The sequence below is a fragment of the Populus alba genome, chromosome 1 (genome assembly GCF_005239225.2).
Source record: "Populus alba chromosome 1, ASM523922v2, whole genome shotgun sequence".
Taxonomy (NCBI): domain Eukaryota; kingdom Viridiplantae; phylum Streptophyta; class Magnoliopsida; order Malpighiales; family Salicaceae; genus Populus; species Populus alba.
Window position 1 is genome coordinate 43,619,605 of NC_133284.1, and position 16,383 is coordinate 43,635,987.

Consider the following 16,383-nt stretch of genomic DNA (forward strand, 5'->3'; position numbering starts at 1 on the left):
AAATAATATTTATGTAGTTTTATTTATTAAACGTAGAATAATATTTTTAATTTAACATATATATATATATATATATATATTTGTTTTTTGTTTTATATTTAGGTTAACATTAAACACTCATAATAAACATATTATTGAGAATTCTAGCTTTCTTTTTGTGTTTGATTTTAATTATTTTAACATGGTATCAGAGTTGGTTTTATGGAATGAGACTTAATTTCGAACACAGTTTATTATGTAATTTGTTTTTGGAGTAATATTTTTTCTTCCGCTTCTGTAAAATTAAGTATTTCATCTTTCCTCCAGTTTCTACAATTTGATATTTGTGTTCAATTTTTGCAAGTATTTTGGTATTTCGTCTTCCCTTCAGCTTCTGTAATTCAGTATTTGTGTTTAGTTTCTACAAAAAAAATTTATGTTTTGGAGTAATCGTATAATTTTAAGAAGATATTTGTTTAGTTTCTGTAATCTTTGTTTAGTTTCTGTAATTCAGTATTTTATTTTCCGCTGCTTTTGCATTTTGGTTCTCTGTGATTATTAATTATGGCTACTGAAAGAGATGATTCGCTTCAGTCTGTGAGTGTGAGGTTGGATGAGAAGAACTATTTGTATTGGAGCTATATAATGAGAAATTTTCTTAAAGGTAAGAAGATACGGGGATATATCAGTGAAACTTATGTGGTACCTTAGAATACTGAAGAAGGAGATGCTACCTCGATAGATGTATTGGAAGCTAACAATGCAAAGATCATTACTTGGATTAACAATTTTGTTGAGCATTTTATAGGTACGCAGTTGACAAAGTATGAAACAGCAAAGGAGGTTTGGGATCATCTGTAATGGTTATTCATGCAATTAAATTTTGTGATGTAGTATCATTTAAAGAATGGCATACAAGCTCTTCATCAGAAGAATATGAGTATTCAAGAGTTCTATTCTGCTATGAAAGATCCTAGTACTTTGGTTGAACAATTTCAGAAGTCTCTCTCCTTGCAGCCACAAGCGATGTTCGCTTCTTCTTCCATAAGTTAGTTGCCTCATAGTTCCTCAAGTATGTCACATTCTGAATGGGTTTTGGATTCTGGTGCTTTTCATCATATGTCTCCAGATTCTTCATCTTTTACCTATGTTTTCCCTTCGCCCTCCATTCCTATTATGATTACTAATGGCACTCCCATGCCCTTAGCAAGTGTTGGTTCTATTGTCACACCTCACTTGTCTCTTCCTAATATTTATCTCATTCTGAACCTCAAATTGAATCTTGATTTTGTTGGTCAATTATGTGATTTTGGTGATTATTTAGTCATTTTTTCCTCTTCTTTTTGTTGTGTACAAGATCTGCAGTCTCAGAAGCTGATTGGGACAGGCCGTAGGGAGAATGAACTATACATTTTGGATGAGTTAAAAGTATCCGTTCTCGTTGCTGCTGCTGCTGCTACTGTTGATTTGTCTTCTTTTCGTTTGAGTTCTTTATCTTCTAGTTTTTATTTATAGCATTCTCATCTAGGACATGTTTCGTTTTCTCGTTTGAAATTTTTAGCATCCACAAGAGCTTTAGGAAATTTGAAAACTTGTGACATTTCTTATTATAGTGGATGTAAACTAGCAAAATTTTCCGTTTTACCTTTTAATTAAAGTATTTATGTTTCTTCTTCACCATTTGACTTGATTCATTTTGATGTATGGAAACCTTCTCATGTTACCACAAAAAGAGGATCTTAATATTATCTCTCTTTTATTTATGATCATACTCGTTATTGTTAGGTTTATTTAATGAAACATTGTTCTGAATTCTTTGAGATATATGCAGCTTTTCGAGCTCTTATCAAAATTCAACATTCTGTTGTGATCAAATGCTTTAGGTATGATTTGGGTGAGAAATACACCTCTAATAAATTTTGCTAATTGATTGTCTTAGATAGAACTATCCACCAAACTTAATGTACAGATACTCCTGAGCAAAATGGTGTTGCTGAAAGAAAACATAGGCATATTATCAAAACTACTCGTTCTCTCTTGTTGTCTGCTTTTATTCCTAGTGAGTTTTGGGGAGAAGTTGTTCTTACTGTTGTAAGTTTGATTAATACGATTTCATCTTCTCATAGTTCGGGTTTATCTCTTTTTAAAAAGTTATATGGGTTTGTCCTTGATTATTCATTATTTAGAGTCTTTGGTTATACATGTTTTGTTCTTCATCCTCATGTAGAACACAATAAGCTATCCCCTCAATTCACTATTTGTGTCTTTCTAGGTTATATTGAAAGTAAAAAGGGGTATCGTTGTTTTGATCCAATAACTCAAAAACTTTATGTGTCTCATCATGTTGTCTTTCTTGAGCATGTATCTTTATTTTCTATTCTATCCACTACTCATAGCCTGACTAAACTTGATCTTATTCGTATAGACCCCTTTTTCAAGGATTCTCATAATGATACCTCTCCCCATGTTCAACTAATTTGTACTCATAACTCAATAGGTACTGATACTTTACTCTCTAGCACACCTGAAGCTCCATTCTCATCTACAGCCCCTCAAGCTTCATCTGAAATTATGGAACCACCTCTATGTTAATCTATTCGTATTTGTAAGTCCATAAAACTACCAGTTTTTGCTTATTCTTGTTATTCTTCATCATTTACTTTCTTTTTAGCTTATACTCATTGTCTCTTTGAGTCCTCTTCCTATAAATAGGCAATTATTTATCCGCTTTGGCAGCAAGCTATGAATGACGAACTTTTTGCTTTGCATAAGATAGATACTTGGGATCTGGTTCCTCTACCTCCTAGTAAGAGTGTTATTGGTTGTCGTAGGGTGTACAAGATCAAGATTAATTCTTATAGGTTTATTGACCGATACAAAGCTAAGCTAGTTGCAAAAGGATACTCTCAGCAATATGGTATAAAGAGAAATTTTGTGTCATTGATGTCAATCATATATATATATATATATATATATCATTTCATCATATTTTAAAAATTTTTATTATCTCATATATAAATAATAATTTTTTCAAACCACAATGGATAATCACAATATGAATCAATAATAAGATGTTAAAAAGTTTTTTTTTTTCATTAATGAATTTTTTATTTTTTAAGTGATTTTTTAGATGTTTTAAGAGAGATTTTGTGTGATTGATGTGAAAACATGTTTTTTAAAAAAGAAAAGTCCTGTTTGAAAAGAGAGATGTTGTTTTGTGTGATTGATGTGAAAACAAGTTTAAAGAGAGAAAAAGTCATGTTTGAAAAGAGAAATTTTGTTTGATTGATGTGAAAACATGTTTAAAGAGAGAAAAATCATGTTTGAAAAAGAGAATTTGTGTGATTTGATGTCAATCATATATATATATATATATATATATATATATATATATCATCATATTTAAAAATTTTTATTATCTCATATATAAATAATAATTTTTTCAAACCACAATGGATAATCACAATATGAATCAATAATAAGATGTTAAAAGTATTTTTTTTTCATTAATGAATTTTTTATTTTTAAGTGATTTTTAGATGTTTTAAGAGAGATTTTGTGTGATTGATGTGAAAACATGTTTTAAAAAAAGAGAAAAGTCATGTTTGAAAAGAGAGATGTTGTTTTTATGATTAATGTGAAAACGAATTTAAATAGAGAAAAGTCTTATTTTAAAAGAAAAAATTTTGTGTGATTGATGTGAAACAAGTTTAAAGAGAGAAAAAGTCATGTTTGAAAAGAGAAATTTTGTTTGATTGATGTGAAAACATGTTTAAAGAGAGAAAAGTCATGTTTGAAAAGAGAATTTGTGTGATTTGATGTCAATCATATATATATCATTTCATCATATTTAAAATTTTTTTATTATCTCATATATAAATAATAATTTTTTCAAACCACAATGGATAATCACAATATGAATCAATAATAAGATGTTAAAATGTTTTTTTTTCATTAATAAATGTTTTATTTTTAAGTGATTTTTAGATATTTTAGGATTGATAATTGATTTATTAAGGTTTCTATAATACTTTTAAATGTTTTTATATGAAAACACTTTAAAAGTAAGCTCTTGGTGTTCAAAAATTTGAACCCTGACTTTTCATTTGAGTTAAAAAATTAACCACAAGGGATAAGTTACTTTCCCTAACAAGCTATTAGTCATATGATTATTTAAAAATAAAAAAAATCTAAAGCGAACAACACACCATCCACTCCTACAGAGAAATTAAAAAATAATGCCAAAGGAGCCTTAAATTTTTCATTAGAGGCATGACACGTGGGTTTGGCTTATTCAGCTAATCAATACTTAGCCTTTTTTTTAAAAAAATTAATTAGTATTAACAATTTTTTTATTTATTTGTTCATGTGTATTAATTTATTTCATAGAGCATAAAAAAAAATATCCTTTTGTTTGTCAATTAAAAAGTATGATACATAAAAACATATTTATAATATAGTCATGTCCTTCTCTTTCATTAACGTGAAATCCTACTAGCAACATGGTACAAGTACAAAGCTAGTCAATATTTATTTATTCTTATAATATCTAGGTTTTGTTTGTTTATTATAAAGTATTTTTTCTAGAAAGTAATTTCTTGATTTTCTTATGTTTGGCTACATTACAAAAACCTGGTTAAAAAGATTTATTTGCTAGTTAAAAAAATATATATAAGTTTTTAGATGAAGGAAAGTATTTCCAGCTTGAAAGAGTGGAAAACACTTTCCATTAGTGATTCAAAAATTAAAGTGGTATAATACTTCATTATACACACACACTAAATTACTAATATATTTATTATATAGGAAATAATATATTAGGATATATTAATAAACAATATAGAAGTATATTAATTTGATATATTTAATGCATATAAAACTTTAATTTAGATAATATTACTAGAAAATATATTTGAATACAAAACATGTTATATTATACAATAATTATACATTTTAAATCATATAAATGGTGTTAAAAATTAGAATACTATAGAAAATAAATTAATTTTCAATGTTGTCTAAACACCAAAAATATTTGATAAAAATAAAAATTATACTATTTTAAAAAAGTTGGTAACTCAAAATATATTATTTTTCCAACTTATTTCCTAAGAAATTTTGTGTGTGTGTGTGTCATTTCATCATATTTAATTTTTTTTTTATTCTCTCATATATAAATAATAATTTTTCAAACCACAATGGATAATCACAATATGAATCAATAATAAGATGTTAAAAGTTTTTTTTTTCATTAATGATTTTTTTTAAAAGTGATTTTTAGATGTTTTAGGATTGATAGTTGATTTATTGAGGTTTCTATAATACTTTTAAAGTGTTTTCATATAAAAACATTTAAAAAGTAAGTTCTTTGGGTTCAAAAATTTGAACACATTTCATTCATCCAAGGTGACACGTTGAGCTATTGAGAATAAAGAAATTTAATAGGTAAGAGCCCGATGTCCTTCACGTTGATGTTTGCTTGCAACCAAATGCAACGAATTGCAGAGATCAATAAATTAATTTTAGAGTTGTTGCATTTAAAGGTGTCATTTAAATCTGATAGAGAGGTGTGGTGTCAACTTGCAAGTTAACAAATACCAAGATTTTTCTTCGAAGATTTTAAAACGCGTCAACAGAAAAATAATTTTTATTAAAAAAATGCTGATTTTAAAGTTTGGATTAAATAAAAATAAATAAATAAACATCGCTGTTGATCCTACTCGTTGAAGTTTAAATAATGTTTAAACCTAATAACTAATCAATTTAATTTTCGCTTCTGAGTCATCTTTGATTTTTCAGCAGCTGCAGCAAAGGCCTTAATTTCCTGACTCATTTTCCTCATGCAGCCCTCTCTCTCTCTCTCTATCGCTCTATAATACCAACGAACAGCAATTTGCAAAGGAAGACCTTTCACCATGCAAAATAAAGCAAACCGAGTTGCTGTTGATCATATTTAAAATCTCCTTCCTGGTGTTTTTCTTTCCCTCCAGCAACCCACCTCTCATTACTGAGAAAAACACGCCGTTTCTGCTTGTGGTTTGCTGTTCTTTGATCATCGTTCTAAATTTCTCCCAGATAATATAGCAATTACCAAGAGAACGAGTTGTGCTTTGCGCATGGCGTTGTGGCCATCACTACTGCCGGAGACTTTCTCTGTTTTGGTTTTTGGATTTGTGGTGTTGAATTGCTTTGGTGTGGACAAGTTTGGATCCCATCCTCTCTTGCCATTAGATGAAGGTACGTACGTCCTCCTGACAATTCAATAATCTCACTCTCTCTTTACCATGATTGAAGGTTCCCTTTTTCCTGGTAAATAATGTATTTGCAGAGATTAACGCTTCTTAGTTTTTATTTACTCTTCTGAAATAAAATCAGAATCATTTCAATTTGTGATGATTAGTGAGAGAAATTAGTATATCTAGTGAGAAATAAAATAAGAAAAATGGAAATTGTTATACACTTCGTTAAATTGTGAATTTTATATATATATATATATATATATATATATATATATATATATATATATATATATTGGATTATCCTCTCTCTTTCGTAATTAAGAAAAATTGTTATATGATGTTGACTACTTTCCATTCGAATCATTGAGCTTCTTTTATAATATTTTAAAAAAATAAAGGGGCTATGCATCCCTTATTATATTAATAATATTCTCTTGCCGGCAAGGCTTAATAAGATAAGAAAAATATTTTTTTAATATTTTAAAAGGCTTTGTTTTTTTCAGGACCTTCTTCACCTTAATTCGACTCTAAATTCTTTTTTATTTGACTTCTTATCCTCTATAACCGCCATATAATGTGGGATTAACTGCAAGTTTTTTTTTCTTCGTGTTTTACATTTTAATTGCACATCTTGTAATTTTATGTTTTTACATAATTTCAAGCCTCACTTATTACTATAAAAGATTTTGATTAAAAAATAAAATTAAAAACAAAAAATTAGTTTCTTTGCTGTTCATATAAAACCAACCCCATCTTTTTTAATTATTTTGTTAATAAGCCATAATTATAAGACTAACATGATCAACAAATCATCATATTTGACGGATTAACTTGATGACTTACCTACTTAGATTCTAGTTATGGATTTTTTTTTTTACTAAAATGATATAATTTCTAGTTGTTTTAAAAAAAAATCTCAAAAAACATAGTTTTAAAATTAAAAAATTCTTGATTAATCCATCCAACCCACAATCCATCCTTGAATAAAATCAAATCAATATTAGAGTCTAAAAGTCTTATAATTATACAATAAGCACGAGAGTCCCAATGTTATACTGTTCTCGTCTCTTCACAATAACCGATTGTCTCAGACTATCAGTGCACCGACTAATCTTACACTTAATACAATAATTATTGAATTATTTAGTTGAGTTGTCTGTGTTAGTTGCTATCGTACAAAAGTGTCTTGTATTTATTTTTAGTCTTTAAAATAATATTGGAATTACATACTTTGCTGATAAATTAATAAGTATTAAACTCAATAATTATTTAAAAAAACCTTATTCGCTTAATTTTAGAAATTTATACCTTGTTGAGACTAATTTTAAGTGAGCTATTATACCCTGTACTAAAGAGATTAACATTTCATTATGGATTTGCATAGTAAAATATTGATTTTATCTCTTGATGGGTAAACTAACCGGGCTTGGATTTAAATGTATGAGAGTTTTTTTAACGAGCATATAGTCATTACTAGAAAAGAAAGGGTTAAATGGTATTTTTATATTTTTACTTAATTGCCCATGAAAGACAAAAAATAATAATAACTTGAGCTAATGGGCTTTTTAATCTTTTATTTAATTTTTAAACAAGTTACTTTATTATCTTTAACAATTAAAAATAATTGCCTTTGACATTGGAATTCTTTTGTCATTTAGATGTGGATAGTTATTGAATGTTATTGGGGATAGTAGGGTAATTTGATAAATAAAAAAATTAAAAAATATGTGAAAAGTACTGTTTACTGCTTTTTAACAGCATGTGTAACACCGTTTGGCGGTCAAAACCATGATTCCAAAGCGGTTATTCGAGTGTCTCGGTGTTCTCTAAACGAATAAGTGGTGCGTATGTCTTAATAGTGGTCGGGGTGGCAAGAGTAATCTTTTTGTTTTTTTTTCCTCTTTTCTGCTCAATTTTCATTCAATCCTTTAAAAAAATCAAATCAACCCCTAAGATTTATTGTAATTAAGATTTCATTTTTATTCTCTTAAAAAAAAATTAAATCATCACCTACTCTCATGCTTTAAAAAAAAAAAAAAAAAAAAAAAAAAAAAAAAAAAAAAAAAAAAAAAAACCCTTCTTTTGAAAGTGTTATCAGCAACACAAAATCGATCCTCCTCCATATCCTCTAGCTTCACATCCTTCTCTTTCAACGCTTTAGCCAAGACTTATTGAATAAGAATACTGTCGTTCACCCTTTGTTGCCAAAGAGTAAATTTTCTTCTTTTTTTAAATTTATTTCATGATAAATTTTAGCTTATTATCTTTTGTAGACATTGATAATTATCAAAAGCTGAATCTCCCAAAATCAAATCTTTGATGCTAATTTTATTGTGAAATTTGGAATGGAGATTCAGTAGCACTATGAACAACACAATCCAAAAAAAACAAAAATAATAAAGATGAATTAATAAAGATCGCGTGCTCATAAAAATTTAACATGGTTCTACAAGATCCTTGTACTAAAAAAACATCTTAACATTTGTGTTTTTCATACCCTAAAATCGTTCATCTTTTCACCTATTTAAAGAAAAAAAAAAACATAGTATATGAAAAGGGAAGGAACAAATTTAGAAAACAAATGAGTCTCATCACCAACATATATAATATTCATTTATTTTGCGCAAAATCTAATATAATTTAAGGATTATGTATCATAATTAAATCTAAAATGTATTATAGTTATTAAATTCATATGATACTATTCATCAAAAGATTTAAATATTATTAAAAGTGATATATATAACTAATTATTTTGAATTAATCGAAATAAAAAAAATATAAATAAAAGGAACAATTTGAAAATTTAAATAAAATGTGGCTTAAAAAAAAATCGAAATATCATTTTGGTGTAAAAATAGTGGCTTAAAATTTTTGTGAGTTTTGATATCAAACATACAAGTACTAAATTGAATAGTTTAAATTACAAAGGCTAGAGAACACGTGAAGCGGTTATTATTGTTTATTAAAAACCCAAAACCTATTTGTAAACAATTTTCAACACATAAAACTAAGATGAATATTTTTTAATTTCGGAGACTAAACTAAAATATGGTTGTTTGGATGAGTGGGGATAAGAAATTGCTTAATAGATCAATTTTATTTTATTTTAGCCTTAAAAATAATATGCAATAATAAATTTCTTGCAGTTTTTTGTTTTTTTTTACTATGTTTTGGATAAACGATTGATTCATTCCTAATTTTTTATGAGTATTTTGTGATTTTTATTTTAATAAACGATTTAACCCTCATTCCTAATATTATTTTATGGATAAATAATATTAATATTATTATTGTTTTTATGGATGATCGAAGTTCCTGAATTGTATGTAACAGTGCAAATTCTTCAAACCATATCCAACAAGTTGAACATCAGAAACTGGACCACCATCAATCAAACTTCTTGCGGTAGTCCACAGTGGAACCAGGCGTCCAGCGACGACAAAACTCAAAGCATTGTTACATGCAACTGTACATTTGAGAAGGGCTCCGTCTGTCATGTCACTAACATGTATGTATGTTTTCTTTATAGGAAATATTCAAGAATCGTAATTCTTCCCCTTGCAAAAGCCACGATATTTATATATTATTGTCAAAATAAATTTTATGTTTTGTGAAAGAGTAGAATACAGCTCTTGGAATATCCGATAACTTTTTCTATTTTTTTTAATGAGGTCATAGTGATGGCGATACGTTCTCCTATTTTAAATATCAATTTATGCTACTCTTTTAATAATAAAAACACAAGTACAAATGTGTTCATGGTTACATTTTCTTTTCTTTTTATTTACTATACAGTTCTTATATTTTGTTTTTGACAGAAGAGTGAAAAGATATAATTTGAATGGAGTTCTCCCAGAGGAACTAGGAGACCTTCCTCATCTGCTTGAAATGTAAGTGATGAGTTATCAAGTTTATTACTGTCATTATTGAACAGAGACCAATTGCAATCCTTTGTGCTTCACAGAGGATTTTAATTAATATATCAGAACAAATGAAAGCTTTTATGATGATTCAAATGGGAAAAGGTCTTTGTCTGAGTGGCTAAGAGAAACAGTGACTTGTAAACAAAAGGAATTATAGAATGACTAAGATGAAGCATTTTTCTTTGGACAGTGATCTGACTCGCAACTACATTAATGGAACAATCCCTCCAAGACTTGCTCAGCTCCCTAACCTTAAGATTTTGTAAGTCTTTTGGTGCATTCTGTTTATGTGAAGGGGTTTTCATAGCCCGATATGGAAATTCATGAACATGTTAACCTGTTTCCCAATTCTCTTAGGTCTCTCATCGTTAACCGTCTCACCGGCCCAATTCCCCCGGAAATAGGCAACATTACCACACTGGAGGAGCTGTAAGTCACAAAGCGAACTTCTTAAATGAAACGCTAAGCTAGAACGTTAAATCTTGAATTGGATCTTGCAGGGTCCTGGAAGATAATCTGCTAGGAGGCCATCTTCCTCCAGACCTTGGAAATTTGACAAGCTTAAAAAGACTGTAAGACAGTGCCTTCATCTTCTATCTGAGTTTATTTATGTATCTACTTAATGAAATTCAATCTAAAGTCTTTTTATGTACGGTACCAGTATTCGATGCTCACTTACAAAAAATTATTTGTAACTTTGTATTATTTGCCCCTGCAGTCTTCTTTCCGCAAACAATTTTTCAGGAACAATACCAGACACATTTGGCAATTTAAAGAATTTAAATGATTTGTAAGTGATGATGCGGGTCACAATTTTTTTTCTTATATAGTAATTACTGTGCTGAGCTTAAATATTCATCTGTTTCATATGCTCCTGCAGTAGGATAGATGGAAGTGAACTGTCAGGGAAGATACCTGACTTTATTGGGAACTGGACCAACATTACGACATTGTGAGTATTTACTTTGTTCCATTTATCTGCTATTGTGTCCTCGAGCACAAGCTGAATGGAATTCCATTTTCCTTTCCCTCTTGCATTCCTAACAGTGGTATATTTCTCTTGCAGGGATTTGCAAGGAACATCCATGGAGGGTCCTATTCCCTCTACCATTTCACTGTTAAAAAAATTAACAACTTTGTGAGCTTAAATTCCCTATCTTGTAGATTCACATTCAGTTCGAAGAATTTTGCCTCGTTGCTTTTCGGTAAGTCTATATTTGAGAAAACTGATTTTTTATGTTGTCTTGATTTATCAGGAGAATATCGGATTTGAAAGGATCCAGTTCAACTTTCCCTGATCTGAAAGATATGACAAAAATGGAAAAACTGTGAGTTGAATGATACTGATCAAATATATTGTTACAGCAATATTACATCAGTAATTGATTACATATTATTGTTTACTCAGGATTCTGAGAAATTGCTCAATGACTGGTAAAATCCTACAATCCCTTGGAAATATGGCAGACCTAAAAACTCTGTAAGTTTCTGTAACAGCAACGCTTAATTTCATTTTTCCTTATTTTAGATTCTCATTGAGTAAGGTCGGGATGTTTTCAAACCAATCTTGATATGTCATATGAGATGCTAGCTATTGGTGATGTTCTACATTATAACAATGTAATAAAATATGTTGAAGACATCTCAACATATGTTCTCTGTGAGAATGAGCTAGACCTGCATATAGTCTGACAGCATGGACTGGCCCGACATTCCATGCTTTTTTCACGTGCTTTCATTAATTTGTATACATTTCATTGCAGAGATCTGAGCTTTAACAAGTTGACAGACCAGATTCCTGGCCCATTACAGAGTTTGAAAAATATGAGCTTCATGTAAGTCAATAAACGCATGCTTTCTGAAAGCACAGGATCATCGTTTCTAATATATTTCTCGTATTGACAGCATGCTGGTTCATCACCTGTTTTATTAATGTGTAGGTTTCTGAATAACAACTTACTAACTGGAGAAGTGCCTGCTTGGATACTGGAAAGCAAGGAAGCCTTGTGAGTCTATTGTGAAGCTATACATGATTCTTTATACATGAAATACACCAATCTTTGTTCTCCTCAATCAACAACTATATTACCCCTTCCATGAAATTTTATTTCAGGGATCTATCTTACAACAATTTTACTGGGTCAGTTCAGTCAACTCAGTCAAATTGTCGACAGCTACCAGTGTAGGAATTATTTTTTCCCGTTACTTGTTTCTTCTCTTTTGTCTCAAGTTGATTGCTAACTTCTATTTTGAAATTATGTAGGAATTTAGTTGCTAGTCATGTGTCAACTGGGATTAACAAGTAAGTTCCTCCTTCACTAAGATGCCTTTTAAGAAATCTAGAAATTTGACTTATCGACAACCCTCATTCTTCTCTACAGTATTTCTTGGTGCTTGAACAAGGACCTTGTTTGCCCAATAAAACCTCCTCAATGTAAGTGTGTAAAAACAGTACTCTGGTGTTTGATGAAGGTGTAATTACATAAATACAGTACTTGTTGTCCTAGGGAAGGCAGCTTATGATATTGATCCTTCGTTCTACAGACCATTCCTTGTTCATAAACTGTGGAGGGAGAAGGGAGACTGTTGGTGATAATGAATATGAAGACGACGCAACTTCAGGGGGGGCAGCTAAATTTGAATCTTCATCAGAAAGATGGGGTTATAGCAGTACAGGGACTCATATTGGCACTGAAAACGGCGCTTACATAGCAACAAATTCTTATGGTCTGAATGTGACCGGTGAAGGTTTTTACCAAACTGCTCGCCTTGCCCCTCAATCACTCAAGTACTATGGCCTGTGCATGCTGGCGGGCAGTTACAAAGTGCAGCTGCACTTTGCTGAAATTATGTATTCCAATAGTCAGACTTTTAGCAGCCTTGGGAGGCGGATATTTGATATATCAATTCAAGTGAGTAAAATGATTTTCAAATTAGCGCATTTACTTGGGATTTTTCTTTTTATCTATGATTGTATTTCTAAATAACCTCATGAGACCTACCATGTGTTATGGATCCTTTTCAAGTTTCCATAGAAAACGTGCAAAAGTCATGCTCGGAACTTCTTCCTGCAGGGGAAGGTAGTTGAGACAAATTTCAATATTATGGAGGAAGCTGGAGGTGTTGGTATTGGCATCACTAAGGTATATGATGGTATAATTGTTAATGGTAGCACACTGGAGATACACTTATACTGGTCAGGCAAAGGTACTACTGCGGTTCCTGACAGGGGTGTCTACGGACCTCTCATATCTGCCATTACAGTGACTCCAAGTAAGTCTTGACGAAATCAAGAGGATTTTTTGTTTCCATCAACGGTCTTTTTATTTAATTTGTTTCTCTCCTTGTAGACTTTAAGGTGGATAATGGTGGCGGATTATCAGTTGGAGCTATTATTGGCATTGTAGCTGCTTCATGTGTGCTTGCGGCATTAATTCTGCTGGTCCTCCGGAAGAAAGGTTACTTGGGAGGGAAGGACCTTGAAGATAAAGGTAAGATTAATAGCACAAGAAGAATGTGTCTTATTTGATTGTGTGCATGCTGTAAACTTTTTCTGATTTTGAGATTCTGCTCATCACAGAACTCCGTGCTCTAGATCTCCAAACTGGTTATTTCAGCCTAAGGCAAATTAAACATGCGACCAATAATTTTGACCCTGCAAATAAGATAGGAGAAGGAGGATTTGGTCCAGTTTACAAGGTATTTTTTAATGTTCCAGTTTACTATTTAGTTAGGTTATGTGCTGACAAAGTGCTCTACTGTATAAAATCTATCACACATGCAAAAGCTTGTGATAAAAGGGAAGCAATATCTTTTCAAACATTCTGAAATCTCAGCCTATTTAATTCCAGGGTATGTTGTCAGATGGTTCTGTAATTGCTGTGAAGCAGTTATCGGCCAAATCAAAACAAGGAAATCGTGAATTTGTGAATGAGATAGGCATGATATCTGCCTTGCAGCATCCCCATCTCGTGAAGCTGTATGGCTGTTGCATTGAAGGAAATCAGTTGTTGTTAGTATATGAATACTTGGAAAACAATAGCCTTGCTCGGGCTCTTTTTGGTAAATGCTTGACCAACTCCTTAATGTATCAGCTTATACATGGTCTAATTGCTTTCCTGTTCCTCTGTCTCATCTGTATCAGGTCGTGATGAACACCAGATTAAACTGGACTGGCAAACAAGAAAGAAAATATTGCTGGGAATTGCAAAGGGATTAACTTATCTTCATGAAGAGTCAAGGCTGAAGATTGTACACAGAGACATAAAGGCAACTAATGTGCTGCTTGATAAGGATCTAAATGCCAAGATATCTGACTTTGGTTTAGCTAAGCTTGACGAAGAAGAAAACACTCATATTAGCACGCGGATTGCTGGGACAATGTGAGTTCTTTCTCCCCCTTGTTCTTTCAATTTAATTTCCTTGCTTGTTGTAAAGGGATAAATATATTTTTATCTTTTTTGGTAATGATACTTTGAACAGTATGGATATCAAATGGAAATATTGTAAAACGCAGACATATTATTTGATGGCATCTAATAACAGCAGCACAAATGATTATCGCCTTGTATATGATTGATTATACAAGGAAAAGAACATATAAATTGATTCCACAAGCTCATGGCCAATACTTACTCTGCTGGTTCTTTCTAATTTCTCTTCAGAGGTTATATGGCTCCAGAATATGCTATGAGGGGTTACTTGACAGATAAAGCAGATGTTTACAGCTTTGGGGTTGTTGTTCTAGAAATTGTCAGTGGGAAGAGCAACACGAATTACAGGCCGAAGGAGGAGTTTGTTTATCTTCTTGATTGGGTAACTTATATCATTTCCTTTCAGAATTCTGTCTGCACATTTTACATTTACACCGACCACCAATGAGCATGATTGTAGACTGATGGAAAATCCATGTTACTGATAATTGTAGGCCTATGTCCTGCAAGAGCAAGGAAACCTTCTAGAGCTTGTGGATCCGAGCCTTGGTTCAAACTACTCAAAAATAGAGGCATTGAGGATGCTTAACTTGGCTCTCTTGTGCACCAACCCATCTCCCACTTTGAGGCCATCAATGTCTTCTGCAGTGAAGATGCATGAGGGTCAAATTCCAGTCCAAGCTCCGATAGTCAAGCGCAGTACCATGAACCAGGATGCAAGGTTCAAAGCCTTTGAGCTTCTCTCACATGATAGCCAAACACACGTCTCAAATGGATCTCAAAGCAGTCGGATACAGAAGAGCATATCAATGGATGGACCGTGGATGGATTCTGAATTTTCTATCGAAAGTAAGGATGAGATCATAGAATATTCCTCATCGACCAAGCTTCTTAAGGATCTTTACGACGTCAACTTAGATTGATCAACGGAAATTGATGAAATAGCCCCTCCTTTTCTTTTGGTCTGATAGTATTCTGAGTTTGCAAATAAGATTTCTGAGTAATCAAGAAATACATTTTAAATGATTTGTTCTGGTATATGTTGATTCTTTTGTTAAGAAATAAACAACATTAAGCTTGGTCTTTCGAATTTGCATTGTCAGCAGTGTATGTCACCATTTATCCAAATCTGCAGATTGCTTTTTGTCTAGAAGCACTTTTTCATGATCCTAAAGAGCATTTGAACAAAAACTTGTCTTCCATTACATATTCAAAGGTAATTTCTAAGAGTCCTTGATGTTTATGTGTTCTTACAATTTAGTGCTCCATGTTATCGAACTCATCTGATTACTGGAATTTAATCAATTGATTACTTCGTATCTTATATTTCTGAAGATTTAAATTTCGATCTCTCGACTAATAAATGCACCACTTTTATATAACATATGGAGTAGTTTTCTAGAATCATGCCCCTGAATTTGATAAGGTCTGGAGCAATGTTTGAGAGTGTGTCGCACTGAAACTTATCCAGACCCATAAATTAATTTCTGCAGTTGAAAATCCCACAGTACACAACAAAAGCCTCTTTTGTTATTTAACTCTTCTAAGTACCATGTTGCTTCTCCCTAGTGCACCCATTAGCCATTCTGTGTTTCAGGGTGGTTGTGACCAGCGAGGCCATGGAGCAGGTGGTAAATGTTTTGTGCCAGCGGGTCAAAGGCTCGAGTTTTTGCCCTTACTCGGCAAGATACCCAAGCCTCCTACATTGTTGTCTCAGGTACATATTTTATATGTTCATTTAAAACTAAAGTTTTGTTTGACATGAGAGCAAATCATTCTTTCATTTCATTATATTTTACCTTAAAA

The 16,383-nt window shown here is 31.4% G+C and overlaps 1 protein-coding gene across 1 annotated transcript; it reads left to right on the forward strand.

The window, feature by feature from the left end:
• Positions 1-5,809: 5,809 nt before the first annotated feature.
• On the forward strand, positions 5,810-15,896 carry LOC118063590 (probable LRR receptor-like serine/threonine-protein kinase At1g53430). The gene is made up of 24 exons (XM_035077665.2): positions 5,810-6,216; positions 9,555-9,729; positions 10,040-10,111; positions 10,335-10,406; positions 10,502-10,573; positions 10,645-10,716; positions 10,863-10,934; positions 11,025-11,096; positions 11,211-11,282; positions 11,401-11,472; positions 11,553-11,624; positions 11,908-11,979; positions 12,085-12,150; positions 12,258-12,326; positions 12,408-12,446; positions 12,526-12,578; positions 12,689-13,056; positions 13,219-13,417; positions 13,495-13,635; positions 13,725-13,843; positions 13,996-14,206; positions 14,289-14,526; positions 14,809-14,959; positions 15,072-15,896. The coding sequence occupies exons 1-24, from the start codon at positions 6,096-6,098 to the stop codon at positions 15,498-15,500; spliced, it is 3,099 nt and encodes a 1,032-aa protein (XP_034933556.1). The 5' UTR covers positions 5,810-6,095; the 3' UTR covers positions 15,501-15,896.
• Positions 15,897-16,383: the final 487 nt, after the last annotated feature.